The 16194-nt window shown below is 40.7% G+C and overlaps 1 protein-coding gene across 6 annotated transcripts in view; it reads left to right on the forward strand.

Moving 5' to 3' along the window:
- ccdc191 (coiled-coil domain containing 191) overlaps positions 1-16194 on the forward strand; it is a 58789-nt gene that overhangs the window by 40107 nt on the left and 2488 nt on the right. For 5 of the 6 annotated variants that reach the window (XM_078559915.1, XM_078559914.1, XM_078559916.1 and 2 more), the window contains 6 exons: positions 627-1129; positions 2688-2791; positions 4347-4429; positions 6637-6738; positions 8949-9092; positions 10533-10685. In XM_078559915.1, the coding sequence (XP_078416041.1) occupies positions 627-1129; positions 2688-2791; positions 4347-4429; positions 6637-6738; positions 8949-9092; positions 10533-10685 (1089 nt within the window). The remainder of the gene's footprint in view (positions 1-626; positions 1130-2687; positions 2792-4346; positions 4430-6636; positions 6739-8948; positions 9093-10532; positions 10686-16194) is intronic. The other variant, XM_078559917.1, reaches the window with a different exon arrangement.

The raw sequence follows: 16194 nt of genomic DNA on the forward strand, positions 1-16194 counted from the left end.
TAACAATGAGTACCCGTCATCGTACTGCTGTCTAATACCATCACAAAGCACAAATGATGGCCAAGGCCAATGTACAATTGTGTATGCTCCTTTTATCTCTTTATAATGAAAGAGTCAGAGTAAATCATAAACAAAGGCTTTCCCCGTAACAAAAAAAAAGGGCAGGATGATGGCTCCACGTATTCCGTCTTACTTGCTCTCTTTTCAAAGCGCCAAGGTCTACAGAGTCATCAATTAGAAAAGCAGGTACTCCAAAATGGATAATTAAACAAAGAAAATCTTCAATCTTCAACCCTGAACAGTTTGACCACTTCCTCCCTCTGGTGCAGCATCAGTGTGCTTCTCCGAAATTCCTCACCCCTATCCCCCACCACCTTCTCCCTGCCAGGGCAGAAATACACGAGACGTCACAAGTGGCAAATATCAATTGCCTTGTCACCAGGGATAAGGGTCAGGGCTAGGGTGTACTAACAGGGAGGTGTCCCATTCCACTGCACTTCAAATGACACGGAGCTTCAGGAATTTCAGGTATTTTGCAGTATGAATCATATACATTGAAAAGCTTTTCTTTTGTACAAACTTTAAATTTCACAATATATTTAAAACTACTTCCGAAATAATCACAGGAAGAAGAGAAGAAACAAGACCCTTCTCCAATCAATTCTCGGGTAAAAGAGAGCAGCAAAACTCAGCAGATCAGAGTTGCAAGCCCAAAATATGCTTGGCAGGTTACTCGCAAGCATGCCGCACTGAACTCAGAGGAAAGAGCACACATACAAGATGCAAGTAAAATCTCACTCTGGTACCAGGGAAATCAAACACCCAACTCACCCACTGCAGGGAGAATGATCCAGCATTGTCAGGGCAACTTTGAACATCGCCACAGATTCCAACAGCAACTCATTGAGAAACAAAAAAAACAACTTCAGGAACAACAGAAAACAATTGCAGAGCTTCAGGATAACCAGCACTTGACAATACTGCAGGAAGAGGCAAAACTGGCATCAGCCATAACTGTAGCAATTGGTAATGCAGTAGAAAAGGTGCAAACTGAGGCCAGTCCTCATGGTAGAAGGCAATCTGGAAATGCCCAGCCTGAAATGAAAGGCACTGCTGTGCGTATATCCAGGTAATGTTATCTTTACAGGCAATATTTATTCATGTTTAACTACAAATATTAAGATTTTTGCTTTTAAGTAAATGCTACATTGCCTCTCTGTGACCTATATTGATGGAAGCCACAATACTTCACCTACATAAGTGGATGCATATTAAAGACCATTGGAACTTGAAATTGATTTGTAGAATTTGAATTTTACATATCCAGGTGGTGAAGGATAGAAGCGGAGCCTAATCTTTACACACTGTATGAACTTTTATTTACATTAATACATAAAATAAAAACATACCTCCAAAAGCAACAACCATAGATATATTGATATAGTAAAACTGTTTCTTGCTTGTAGAAATGTTGTAAATGAGGAACTATTATTATTCAACTTTCTGTTATGACACAGCAGTTTGACAAAGGCTGAGTTATTTAAAATCCCAGAGGGAAATTTTAAACAGTTGTCATAACTTGTATTTTCAATTGGTATGTTTTGAGTTGCAGCTCGAAATTCAGAAATAAGACCACCAGTTCTCGAGAGGTTTTTATATCAAACTAAATGAAACATTTATTAAATTACAACAAATTACTACTATCATAACTTTTTGACAAATTCCCAAATTAATCTCCAGTAAGGCAACAATAACCAATAGACTTAAACAGACACTAAGCAAACCAATTTTCACCTTACAAATTCAAAATGAAGTTCCTTTCAATTTGTTCCTTGCAGACACGATGGTAGGCTTACAGGCTTAGATCTTAAATGCCTCTGACCTGCACACACACTCTCTGTTATGCAGCCTCTCTCTTTGAATGTAAATTCTCATTGTATCACCGGGCCCTTTGAACCCCTTTCTCGTACCAATTTTATTAATATAAACATTGCTTGGTGTCTCCTAGCTAGGTGCAAGATTTCACTCCCACTCTTGAATGCTCTATTCAACAAAAATGCAAATGTGCCCTTTATCTTACTGTTTACATCTCAAAACTATTATACATCAAACTACCCAGACGTTGGCTTTAATCCAATTAACACACACAGAGGCTAAGTCTCAATTTAAAAATAAATAATTTCCAATAATATTGTATACTTTAATATCTCTTCCTGACATGTCACTATTCAGAACTTTAATCTCTCATTCACATAGGGGAGAATCACCCACCATAACTTCAGCAGTAAAACATGAAGCAACAGCTTAAATGGCAGCCTTTAGTCCTTCCTTCATTGGTCTGTATGATCTGACAGTATGTAACCCCAGTGCAAATTCCAGGCTCATGAATTTGGAGAAATTTCAGAGGATGATTTAAAAAATGAATAGATCCCCCTAGAAGGTGTTTAAAAAAAAACTAGTTGCACCTACGTGGGGAAGAACAGCTTCACATTGCATAAAGTATTTTAGTGTTTTCTGCATGCTGCTAAGAATCAGGAATTTAATTGGCATATGAAATTTCATTACTGTTGTAAAATGCAAAATTTAATTGAATATTCAGTGCATTGATAGAATGTGATGTTGACATGTGAGGTTTCTGTCTCCTGATTTACAATTTACTGAAAGAAAATATTTATGAAATTGCTTAGGTTGAGCGGTCCTTCATCAGCTGAGGAATCCAATTGTTCCAGAACCAGCACCAATTATAGCAAAACTATTCATAACTTGATTTCACCTCACCCAATCGTCAAAGGTATGCAATGGTTCCCAGTGCTGGTAGTTTGGTGTTTCAAGTCATTTAATATGTTTTCTTTTAGCTCACCTGCAAGCTATACATGCTGTGAATTTAATGGTGACACTAAGGACCCTAGACTGAGAGAACTAACAGGCAATTCAACTGTAGCTGAGATATAACAGCTGAACCAGATACTGACTTGCTCGATGTCCACTCAAGAATGGAAAGCTTAGCAGAACATTTTCTCTCATTTAATCTAGTCTAATCTAATTTAGTCTTAGTTGACTTTTTTTCCTGTGATATAGTTAGTTGTGCTACAGGAGGTCTTATGTTGCAATGGGTAGCATCCCTACCTCAGAGCCAAAAGCTCAGGGCTTGAGTCTGATTCAAGGACTTGATGGCCATGAAAGGTGCATTAATAGCATGGCCAGACAGGTTGATTATCAACCTGTAAATCCTTCTGATATGCCTATGGAAGGCACCGAGAGTGGGAGAGTCTCTTGGTCAACCATTCTTGATGCGGAGTACACCCCTCAAACTTATAGCCTCTGGCAACAGGCTGGCAACCTGTTCCAGAAAAAAACTAGCCATGGAAACAGACATAAGCTTGTGCTTTGTCTGTCTCATGTGCCACTAGGCACAGGAAAACACTAAGTCTAAGTTGTGTTATTAAGTTAATCTAGGCCTAAATCGAAATCAGGGAAAACAATGATACTCTATTAATTTCCAAGCAGCTAACGATGCTATGGTTGGTTTCCATATCATTAGATTAAATGAGAGAGAAAATGTTCTGCTAAGCTTTCCATTCCTGAGTTGACATCGAGCAAGTCAGTATCTGGTTCAGCTGTTATATCTCAGCTGCGGTTGAATTGCCCTTTGGTTCTCTCAGTCTAGGGTCCCTATGATGAATGGCTACTAGGTTAAGATACTGAAGGGTTGGCAGCAGTTCTGGAACTGTACCCGGCAAAAAATGACTTCAGGAGACGGGACAGAAACTTAAAAGCTCTCCCAAGTTCCCAGTAGAAAATGACAATGAGCAGCATAGGGAAAAGTCTCATTACCCCGTCTAAAATACCCTGTTCCCTGAATGATCTTGTCTGCCAAAGCAGATGCTAGTTCACTATTTTTCTAACATCAAGTGGTTGATCATGGAAAGATTACACGCCTGATGCAGGCAGAATTACTCATCAAAATAAAGACAAAACCAAAAAAAGCCTTAGTATGATTCAGTAAAAATTAAAGTTGGATGAAAATGATCAATCCAGCAATGGTTCATTTTAGCTGAGAATAAGGTGCTCTTTAGTAAGTATACAGGATTAGGATTTCTGTTCACGTGACAGTCACCAACGTGGACTGGCCAGGTCAAATGGTCTGATTTGGTGCTGTACTGTTTCTATAGTTCCAATAATCCAGTACTGTACATTAAATCAGTAGCATTTTTGTATGTGATCTTAAAAAAACTTGAATGCAACAAACTGCACTGTATAAAGTCATGACCAGTTGTACTAGTGACCACCAAATCAACAGTGATTGACAATTAATTTTCCTACTACTGCTAATATTATTATCACAGCAATGGAGGAACGAGCAAAACAGCGCTTGGCAAGAAGAAAAGAACTGGAGGAGATCAAAAGAAAAAAGGAGCAAGAGAAACTTGTGAGTAAAAAGAAAATTGTCATGACAATATTTTACATTTACATCCATCCCTGTGCTTATTACTGTTTGTTTTCCCGTTCTCTTTAATAGTTTAGACTATTAATCAAATAATTTTAATAGATTGAGGTTGATAATTTACCTGGCAGTAATTTTAATACTAATTTAACAGCATGTATATGGTATGACTATGCATTAAAGTAACAGTTAATTGAACAGAAAGGTACATGTATATGGAGCAAATAATTGCATTGTATAACTGACTCCAAGATGAATATCTAGTAAATGAATATAATTAATACTTCTAATGAAGGTGATGTCCGATAAGACTGAACATTCCAGAAGCAGTTACAGTTCTACATACAGTTCATCTGGGTTTGAATGGATAAAGTGAAGACCAAAAGAGTACCTATCTTTTACTATGACAATGCGCTCATTCTGCATCGTCCCAGTGCAGCTAGCGAACAGAGACCCAAATCTTCCAATCTCTGGATCATCGGAGACCAGACATATGACAGATGCATGTTGGGCAGATGTGGAAGGCCTGATGTGCTGACCTATGTGGGAATTGCCTGGGAAGTTTCAGCTTCCAATGGGCAACTTCCCTGCTCCCCAGGACCCTCCACAAATTTCTCCGACTCAGAGTTAGAGATGGAGACGTCGGATAGATGTGATATACTTACCTGGATAGTTACCCAAGAAATATTAGACAGATTAAAACTTAGACTAACATCTGGGTAATTACAAAGCTGACACCACCCCCCATCATGCACACTAATCCCCCTGACTAGCCCCCCAGACCTGACTACCACCTTGCCCTCACCACTGACCACCTCACCATCCACTGACCAGCCTACCCCATCCATCTCCCCACTCTACCATCCACTCACCAATTCTCTAACATTCAAACTGGACATTTAAACTTACCACATGGCAGCTGGTGCCGTAAAAGGGGATTTGTCCTATCTTTACCCTGACTGTCCTCCGCTTCGATGGAGCTCTCAAGAGAAGCTGCGCTCTGCATTTCTGGAAAAGCCGGGCTCAGAGGATCCCAGAATCAGCTGTACGCCCACTGACCTGTCAACGGCCAATTGAGGCATTTAAAAACTAATTCAAGTAGTTAATGGACCTGCCTGTCCAACCTTAAGGTTGGCGGGCAGGCCGAGAGCCCTGGCAGACTTCAGAAAAAGCATGAAACCTCATCCATGGGAGGGATGAGGTTTCATGAAGGTTTTTAAAAACCTAATAAAAGTTTGAATAAAAGTGATGGATATGTTCCAACACATGTGACAGTGTCACATGAGGGGACATGTCAGGGAAATTTTATTTTTGTCCATTGACCATTTTTAAATTTGACGCTGATCTCCCTGAGGCAGCACTTAGCCTCAGTGAGATGAGTGCGTTCTTTCGCACATATGCGCGAAAGAGTGCACTCCCGGCTTAGGGAATTCTCTCCCCCCATCCCCCCCCCCCACCCACCCACACACACACACACACACACACACACACAGGGAGCGCATAGTGCTTCCTGGCGGACGTCACACTGGGCGGGCCAACCACATAAAATGGTGGCGCGGCGCCAATCGGAGGCGCGCCTGCACACGCCCACACCCGCACTCCTTTCCCCCCCCTCCTCCAATATTAATGATTGGTGACCCATTACTGATGGTAGGACTTTACATTGTACCATTAACAATGGCATACAGAAATAATAAAACAAGTAAAAGTGACTGTAACAAAAACAGAAAACGCTGGAAAAGTTTAACAGGTGTAATAGCATCTGTGGAGAGAGAAACGGAGTTAACGTGTTTCAAGTCCGTATGACCCTTCCTCAAAGGTGACTCCGTTCCCTTTCTAATTAATGTTGTAGTATCTCAAGGAAGTGTCACACTCATAAGGTCACTGCTGAATTTAATTCTGTATAAAAACTCAGACCAGCATTAAGATAAACATCAGAAAATATTTAAAACAATCAGATCTCTAAAGTTTTACCCTCACGTTGCCCTGTAAAGTGAATCATGGATTCTATAGTCGTCAGACTCTCTCTCAAGCCATGTATCAATACAAAGCTTGCAAGTGACAACAGAAACAAGATCCAATTGTGGGCATTTCAAAATAGCAGTTAAATATTTGAAAAACAGTAAATTTGAACTTGAGAAGCTATAAATTGACTAGCCTCACAATGTTTTATTTTTCTTGATTGATTAAAGGCTCACCTGAGAGCAGAAGAAGAAGAGAGGGAGAGGCAGCTGCAAGCTGAGAAACAAGCATCTCTAGAAAAGAAGCATGAGGAGAGAAGACTGCAAAGACAGGTTTGAATTTTAAAAGAATATTTGTAATGCCTGCTATTCCAACCAACATGCAGAGAGCTGAAATTAATTTTGTGTATTTTTTGTACTTGCTGAAAAATAAAAATACTGTTTTATTTAGATATAATCGAAAGGTTCCAGATTAAGTGGAAAGACGTTTGTTTCATATGTATTTTCTGAGTTCACTATGTAAACGTTGAAGGACTGTTAACAGCATTTTACTTCAATATAGGCTGTCTGTTTCATGTTTCATTTGTGCTCTTTCCAGGTAGGACTAAATAGTTCTGAGGTTATAATGTGCTCATTCCATTCTCTGACCAACAGAACAAACTAAAACTGTTAGTAATATAAAGATTCGAAGTTTAGTTATTTCCAAAAGTCCAGTGGATTGCCAAAGAACTTCTTAAATCTGGTCCCATACTAGATGATGATTAAGTTGAATCTAGTATGAAGCACAAGCAGCTTGAGAACATCTTGCTTTATTGTAGTGGTCAGATAGTTAACTGGATTCCTTGAAAGAAATGCTGAAACTGCTCCAGATTAATTCTAAAGTATTTGTATAAACAACCCATTTAAAATTCTGTTAATAATTCACAAATTAAGTTTTTTTTAAAAAAGAGTATTTGAAACTTAAACTATATGCCTGGAGTTTCCACTAGGGCTCAGTTGGCAAATTGTGCCCAACTATGCGTTAGTTTTGCAGAGGTGAAGTTAGACCTAAGTTTGTGTTAATTAATTAACATAAGACCAAATGTAAAATCTCTCCTGAATCAAAACAATTAAATAGTGTAATTGAACATAATCAATGTGTGACAGAACAAGGCCAAAGGGGATTCTGAGATACTGGGGTGAGGCACAACAACAACGTGTATTTCTATAACGCCTGTAACATCCCAAGGTTCTTCAGAGGCATTACAAAACAAAATATGACACCAAGCCACATAAGTAGATATTGGGGCCGATGACCATAAGCTTAGTCAAAAAGTGTTTTAAAGTGTGTCTTGGAAGCGAGAGAAGTAGAGTGGCAGAGAAGTGTGCAGGTGTAGGATGGGGGGGCGGGGTTGGAAATTCCAGGGTTTAGAGCCAAGTAAGGTAAAGGCACGGCCAAGTAACAATAGTGGAGGGATTAAAATCAGGAATGTTGAAGAGGCTGGAATTAGAAGAGTGCAAATAACTTGGAAGGTTGTTCGGACTGGAGGAAATTAGAGAGATAGGCAGGGACTAGGTCATGGAGTGACTTGAAAACAGGAATGAGAGTTAAGATCTCAGCTAAAGAAGTATTGTTTAACCGGGAGCCAGTGTAGATCAGCGAGCACAGTTTGAAGGGTGATTTGATGCAAGCTCGGTAAAAAGCAGTATGAAAACGCGGGTAGTATAGAAGTTGTGTGGAAAAAACACTCCTTTAGAGTGAGACTGGCAACCACAAGACCTAAGATCTGCACTAGCAATGCAGGCCTGTGGCATCAGTGGATTAATGTGACCATGGGTGCCATAGCATGACCAACCCTCCTGAATGAGCGCAGTTGGCGGAAAGTCACTTTTTTTACCTTAGGCCACAGCCAGTTCTGTGGGTGGGGACTGGTTCAGCGGAAGGGATTGTTGAATTAGCTTCAAGGGCCTTGGATACTTGAGCATCTCAGTTATATGTGCAATTTATGCACAAATTATTTTTGTATCTTTTGATTTGGTTAATTTGGTTGATTTGTTACCTGGATGAAGTCATGCAGAAAGTACAGACCATACTGCATCATAAAGTTCAAAATCTTTAAAACCCAAAAATAAAAGATTTCACTTGTGAAGTGTTACATTTGAAATCATAATTTCCTCTATGTTTAGATGGAATTGAGATTCTATAGCTGCAGTGGCTTGTCTCTGCAACTGGGTGATGCTATTCGCCCCTATTTACTGACAACCAGGAAGGAGGGGAAAATATAATGAGGAGGGGAGTAAAACTAGTGTTCATTTTGTACTAGTAAGTTCTTTTCCTTGTTTTAAGTTTTATGAGTGATCATGTAGATTGTTTTCAGAAGCACCTAAAGTAATTAAGTAAATTAATTTTCATAATTTGATTAAAATCTTAAAGCAGTAACACAAAATTGAAAAATTGCTTTGATAAATCCAACATTAATTGCAAAACTAAGTCCAGTTAAAGCAATAGAAGATGTACGAGTTCATAATACTGAGTATACCTGATTTTCCAAATGTCATTGCAGAGAGAAGTTGAGAAGCAGCTGAGGTTGGAAAAAGAGAGAGAATTCCAGTCTGCTGCAGAAAAGCACCATCAGCATTTTCTTCTACAAAAACGTGGCCTAGAACCCTGGAAGAAACTTGTAGAAATCTCCAAGCAAAACATGAAGGTAACTTCTGTTATCTTTTAACAATCAAGGCCAAGAAACAAGGAAACATTCAAGTGTTGCAGGCACTAACGTTAAAGGTCTAAGGTATGAGGAAGAACTGGAGAGACCCGAGACGAAGGTGGGAAATTACGCAGTGGAGCTTAGTGCCACTCTCCCCTGAATGTAAACAAACAAGAGGTAAATAGGGAGCTCATTACTCAGCATTCATATCGGCAAAGATGATCCCTGGGATACAGCCGTGAAAGGATTCAATCTCAGAGATTTGATGGTTTCTCTGCTGCTGTGGCTGCTGAGTAAAGAGATGTCCATTCCCAAAAACTATTTCTTTTACCCAGTGTGTCGGAGATTAATCACACCGAGGCATCATTTCGTACGTAGAAACCCCATTTATTACTTGTGCACAAGGGAGACCACACAATGAGAGCTACTGTACGTTCTCATAGCAGAATACACGCAGACTTGTTAAATGCATTTTTACAGCCAATCAGTAAGTTTTGCAACAAACCTATCCACTTATTTGCATAAGTTAACTGACCAATCCATGTTCCAGTAAATTTCCATTTTCCTCACAACAGATGTTTGGTAACGCAGTTGCTTATCACAACCCTGATTACATTCAACCTGAGAAAGAACAAAATGGAATGTCTCAGGGCTCATCCTACAACTGTGGTCAGACAAGATGGTATTCTTCTCACGGTTTTAGTAGTTTTCTCTTAGGCCTAGGCATACAATTCAACTTCTCATTAACCCTTCCAGCACCAAATGGGCTCCCTGCAGTTGCCTAGGTCACCACACTTCCCCCTTTTTGTTCCAAAAGGATAACCCACGGCCCTTAGCCAAGTTCTATGTATCCTAGTCGCCGGGCTTCATCCCCAGTGGGGTCCTGATTCCTGAGGAGAGGGAGGGAATACTTACCTGTGTGCCTCCGTTGTTCAAGTTGTAAACAGACATGATATATGAGGTCATCCAAAACACTGTTGCCTATGCTTTACATGAACCAATACCATTCACCCGTAGCTCTGTGTTCACTGACCTGCACTGCCTCCTGATTAAGCAACACACAATTTTAAAATTCTCATCCTTGCCTTCGAATCCCTCCATGGCCTCATCCCCTCCCTATCTCTGTAATCTTGTCCAGCCCCACAACTCTCCAAGATATAAGCTTATCTAATTTTGATCTCTTGAGTAGCCCAATTTTAAAATACTCCATGCATGGCTATGCCTTCAGCTGCCTAGGCTTCAAGGTCTGGTATTTCCTCCCTAAATCTCCATACCTTTCTTGTCTCCTTAAAACCTACTCCTTTGACAAATTGTGTGGCTTCGTGTCAAATTTTGCTTTATAAACCTCCCATGGAAAACTTTGGGTGTTTTATTATACTAAAGGTGCTATATAAATACAACTTGTTACTCATAGGACAATTTTTTTCTATGACCACGTAGTTAGCAGAAGATTATTACACCTCTTCAATCCTACACCTATGTCTACATAACTGGCATCAGAGTGTAACAGAGTCACTGGCTGAAAAGAGTTTCAAAGCTGAAAAAGTATACCATGGGATTCTTCTTAAAAGATGTTTCAAGAATTGGCTAAAGGTGGGTATATCATAAAACAAATTTTCATTGATATATTGTGGTATATTTGATAATGTAATGCTTTTCTTAGTAAAATTAAAATTCTCAAAGGATATTTAAATTTTAATATGCAGATGTTTTTCAGGACATCAATAAATCTCATTTTAAACAACTAATTTTGATTTTGCAGAGCTTTAAAAGTCAATATAATATGTTTCATTCTTTTTGAAATCTCTGAATAAGATGTAATCCAGTCAATGGAAGATTGAATTTTGGGTACTAAAATTGATGGCGTAGTTATATTGTCACTAGACTAGTAACCCAGAGACCCAGGGTAATGCTTTGGGGACCTGGGTTCGAATCCCACCACAACAGGCGGTGGAATTTGAATTCAATAAAATATCTGGAATTAAGAGTCTAGTGATGACCACGAAACCGTTGTCCATCGTCATAAAAATCCATCTGGTTCACTAATGTCCTTTGGGGAAGAAAATCTGCTGTCCTTACCTGGTCTAGCCTACATGTGACTCCAGACCCACATCAATGCCCTTAAATGCCCTTTAAACCAGGATAATTAGGATCTGCAATAAATACTGGCCTAGCCAGTGACGCCCACATTCCCATGAATGAATAAAAAAAAATCCCCTACTCTACCATTACTACCAAACCAGGGGATTAACCCTGGTTCAATGAAGAGTGGTGGAGGATGTGCCAGGAGCAGCACCAGGCATACCTAACTATGAGGTGTCAACCTAGTGATGCTACAACACAGGACTACTTGAGTGCTAAACAGCATAAGCAGCAAGTGATAGAGCTAAGCAATTCCATAACCAACTAATCAAATCTAAGCTCTGCAGTCCTGCCACATCCAGCCGTGAATGGAGCCTCACTGGAGGAGGAGGCTCCACAGATATTCCCAATTTCAATGATGGGGGAGCCCAGCATGCCAGTGCAAAAGATAAGGCATTTACAACAATTTTCAGTCAGATGTGCCATCTCAGTGAGTTGGTATCTTTGACAAACGAACCACAGGAGGCTCAGATACAGGTTACGATCGTTTATTCGAGTAATTGCAAGGAGAGAACCACGTCAAAGCAGCTTGAGGTAGGACTCTACAAAATTACAAGTATACAGCTTATTTATACAAGACTGATCACGTACAAGAACATTATTCAGATTCCAATCTTGTCAGCATATAGGTTTACATTAAACAGGTATCTCTGGTTCTAGGTACTTACATCCCCCTTCACCCAGGCAGAGCCTTCTCCCCCTATCTAAGCTGGGACCATTTGTCCTTTCTTTATCTGTTGACGAACACACTTAATCTATCTTGTTTTCATCCTCTGTCTCCAGTCTAGTTCCCAGGGTCTTTCTGGTGATTGCAGGCTCTAAGGGTGTGCAAAGTTCATCTGGTAACCCTTAACTGTTAATGTGCTTGATGGCACTGTCTGCCTGGAGATTCTAAGTAATTCCCTTTCAATAAATTCTTACTGTATTCCCCTTACACCAGCATCACAGATGCCAGATTTCAGCCAATTCGATTCACTTCACGTGATATCAAGAAACGGCTGATGGCACTGGATACTACAAAGGCTATGGGCTCAGTACAGCTACAACACTGGCATCTACCCAGCAATATGGAAAATTGCCCGGGTATGTCCTGTACACAAAGCAGGACCAATTCAACCCGACCAATTACAATAAGTCTACTCTCTATGATCCCTTCCGTCACTTTACAGATGATCAATAGTACTATCAAGCAGCACTTGCTCAGCAATAACCTGCTCTTGATGCTCAGTTTGGGTTCTGGCAGGGTCACTCAGTTCCTGACCTCATTACAGCCTTGTTTCAAACATGGACAAAAGAAAAACAGGTGAGGGGAGAGTGACTGCCCTTGACATCAAGGGCAGCATTGGACCAAATGTGGTATCAGGAAGCCCTAGCAAAACTGGAGTCAATGGGAATCAGGAGAAAAATAATTTCCACTGGTTAGAACATAAGAACTAGCAGCAGGAGTAGGCAATTCAGCCCCTTGAGCCTGCCCTGCCATTCAATACGATCATGGCTGATCTCATTTCGGCCTCAACTCCAATTTCCCGCCCTCTCCCCATAACCTTTCAACCCGTTACTAATTTAAGATCTATCTAGTTCCTCCTTAAATTTATTCAGCGTCCCAGCATCCACTGCACTGTGAGGTAATGAATTCCACAGATTCACGACCCTTTGAGAAAAGTAATTCCTCCTCATTTCTGAATTAAATCTACCACCCCTTAGCCTAAAACTATAGCCTCTCATTCTAGAATGCCCCACAAGGGGGAACATCCGCTCCACGTCTACTTTGTCTATTCCCTTTAGCATCTTATATACCTCAATTAGATCTCCTCTCATCCTTCTAAACTCTAGCAAGTACAGGTCTAAACTGCACAATCTCTCCTCATAAGACAAGCCCCACATCTCTGGAATCAATCTAGTGAACCTCCTCTGAATCGCCTCCAATGCAACTACATCCTTCCTCAAGTAAAGGGATCAAAACTGTGCACAGTACTCCAGGTGTGGTCTCACCAATGCCTTGTACAGTTGCAACAACACTTCCCTATTTTTATACTCTATTCCTTTAGCAATAAATGCCAAAATTCCATTTGCCTTCCTTATTACCTGTTGTACCTACATACTAGCTTTCGGCGATTCATGCACAAGGACACCCAGATCCCTCTGCACCGAAGTTTCTCTCCATTTAAATAATAAGTCGCCTTTTTATTCTTCCGATCAAAATGGATAACCTCACACTTATCCACGTTAAACTCCATCTGCCAAATTTTGGCCCATTCACCTAATCTGTCCATATCCATTTGTAATTTTCTTATTTCTTCATTACAACTTACTTTCCCACCTATTTTGGTGTCATCTGCAAATTTAGCTATTGTACCTTCTATCCCTGAATCCAAGTCATTAATATATATGGTTAGACTCATACCTAGCACAAATGAAGATGGTTGTGGTTGGAGGTCAATCATCTCATTTCAGGACATCACTGCAGGAGATCCTCAGGGTATTGTCTGGGACCCAACAACCTTCAGCTGCTTCATCAATGACCTTCCCTCCATCATAAGGCCAGAAGTGGGGCTGTTCGTTGATGATTGTACACTGTTCAGCACCATTTGTAACTCCTCAGACACTGAAGCAGTCGAAGTACAAATACAGCAAGATCTGTACAATATCTGGGATTGGGCTAAGTGGCAAGTAACATTCACACCACACAAGTGCCAGGCAATGACCATCTCCTACAAGAGAGAATCTAATGATCGTCCCTTGACTTTCAACGGCATTACCATCTCTGAATCCTCCACTATCAACATCCTGGGGGTTACAATTGACCAGAAACTGAACTCGACTAGGCATATAAATACCGTGACTACAAGAGCAGGTCAGAGGCTAGGAATCCTGTGGTGAGTAACTTACCTCCTGACTCCCCAAAGCTTGTCCACCATCTGCAAGGCACAAGTCAGGAGTTCGATGGAATACTTCCCAATTGCCTGGATGAGTGCAGCTCCCACAACACTCAGGAAGCCCAACACCATCCAGGACAAAGCAGCCCATCCACAAACATTCATTCCCTACAGTGACAGCAGTGTGCACCCTCTACGAGGTGCACTGCAGGAACTCACCAAGGCTCTTTAGGCAGCACCTTCCAAACCTATGACCGCTACCATCTAGAAGGACAAGGGCACTATCCTGACTTGGAAATATATCGTTGTTCCTTCGCTGTCACTAGATCAAAATCCTAGAATCCCTCCCTAACAGCACTGTGGGTGTTCCTACACCACATGGACTGCAGTGGTTCAAGGTGGCAGCTCACCACCACCCACCTCAAGGGCAATTAGGCATGGATAATAAATACTGGCCTAGCCAGCGACACCCACATCCCATAAATTCATAAGAAAGGGACCACAGAAAGCAGAAGTGAACTGAAAATAAAATCAAATTGACCTGTTCTCAACAATGTCAAAACTGCAGAGTAATTACTTGTATATGGTGCTAATGTACTATTTTTAGGCTTTAAAATGCTAAATGATTTTAGAAATCTGTCACATACGTTAGCCTGGTTACGTCAGCAACATTGGGTTAAGCAGAGCCTTGATAGTTAGAAATAGGAAACTTTTTATTTATTTATTGCTCATCCTTATATTCCTTTGGTTGCTAGGCCGTCTTAGAGGGCAGTTTAAAGTCAACCACGTTGCTGTGGATCTGTAGGCCAGACCAGGTAAGGATGACAGATTTTCTTCCCTAAAGGACATTAGTGAACCACCTAGGTTTTTTACAACAATCAATGATAGTTTCCAAATTTTACACCAGCTGCCACGGTGGATTTAAGCCTTTGACCCCAGAGCATTGGCCTGAGACTCTGGAATACTAGCCCAGTGACATTATCACTACACAACCATCTCCCCTACTGAAATAGTTAATGTACTGGAAAACTCATTATTTGGCATCTGTGGAGAGAACAGACACATTAACAGGGGAGGTGGTGGCAGAGTGGTATAGTTATTGGACTGTTATTCCAGAGACCCAGGGTAATGCTCTGGGGACCTGGGTTTGAATCCCACCATGGCGGATGGTGGGATTTGAATTCAATAAAAATCTGGAATTAAAAGTTTGATGAAGAACCTATCTGGTTCACTAATGTCCTTTAGGGAAGGAAATCTGGAATAGTTAAGGTTTGGCCTACATGTGACTCCAGACCTACAGCAATGTGGCAGCTCACCACCACCCACCTCAAGGGCAATTAGGGATGGATAATAAATACTGGCCTAGCCAGCGCCACCTACATCCCATGAATGAATTTTTTTAAAAATTCTGGTTTCGGCTGTGGACTCTTTACCTGAAATGTCAACTTGTCTGTACTTTCTGCTGATGCTGATTGAGACAGTGTTTCCAGCATCTTCCAGTTTTGTCTCAGATTTCCAGCAGCTGCAATTGTTTACTTTTTGTCTAGATGCAGAGGATTTTATCTGAAATCGCATCACCACACTTTAGAAAGACTATGAAGGTCATTAAGAGGATATTTGCCAGAATGGTTCCAGAGCTGAGGGAATTTAGTTACAAGATTAGGTTGGAGAAGCTGGTGCAAAGGAGGAGATAAACAGGGTGCCCAATTCGTGGGGTGGGAAATAAGGCACACTTCACCAGGGTGGGGTGGGAGGATGGGGGGGATGGTGTGCTGGCGAAACCAGAGGACTGTGGCAGCCAGGCTGGACTGCCCAGAACCCCTTTTCCCCCAGCATAATAAATAGTGGTAAAAAATCCAACCACAAATAAATGATCTCCAACTGCAAAGATTGAAAATGCAATTAATGCAACATTTTGTAAAATCAAGGATGGAAATAAATGGCTGGCAATCTGGTGTGAAAATAATTGTGCTACTTTAAATAACTAGGGATTTTTCAGGAGAAAAAGGGGCTAGTATTATTATCCTGAAGATAAAAGAAGTGATTGAGTAAAATTTAGTAATTCATAATAAATTGCTGCCATG

Source organism: Cetorhinus maximus, chromosome 16, assembly GCF_964194155.1.
Source record: "Cetorhinus maximus chromosome 16, sCetMax3.hap1.1, whole genome shotgun sequence".
Taxonomy (NCBI): domain Eukaryota; kingdom Metazoa; phylum Chordata; class Chondrichthyes; order Lamniformes; family Cetorhinidae; genus Cetorhinus; species Cetorhinus maximus.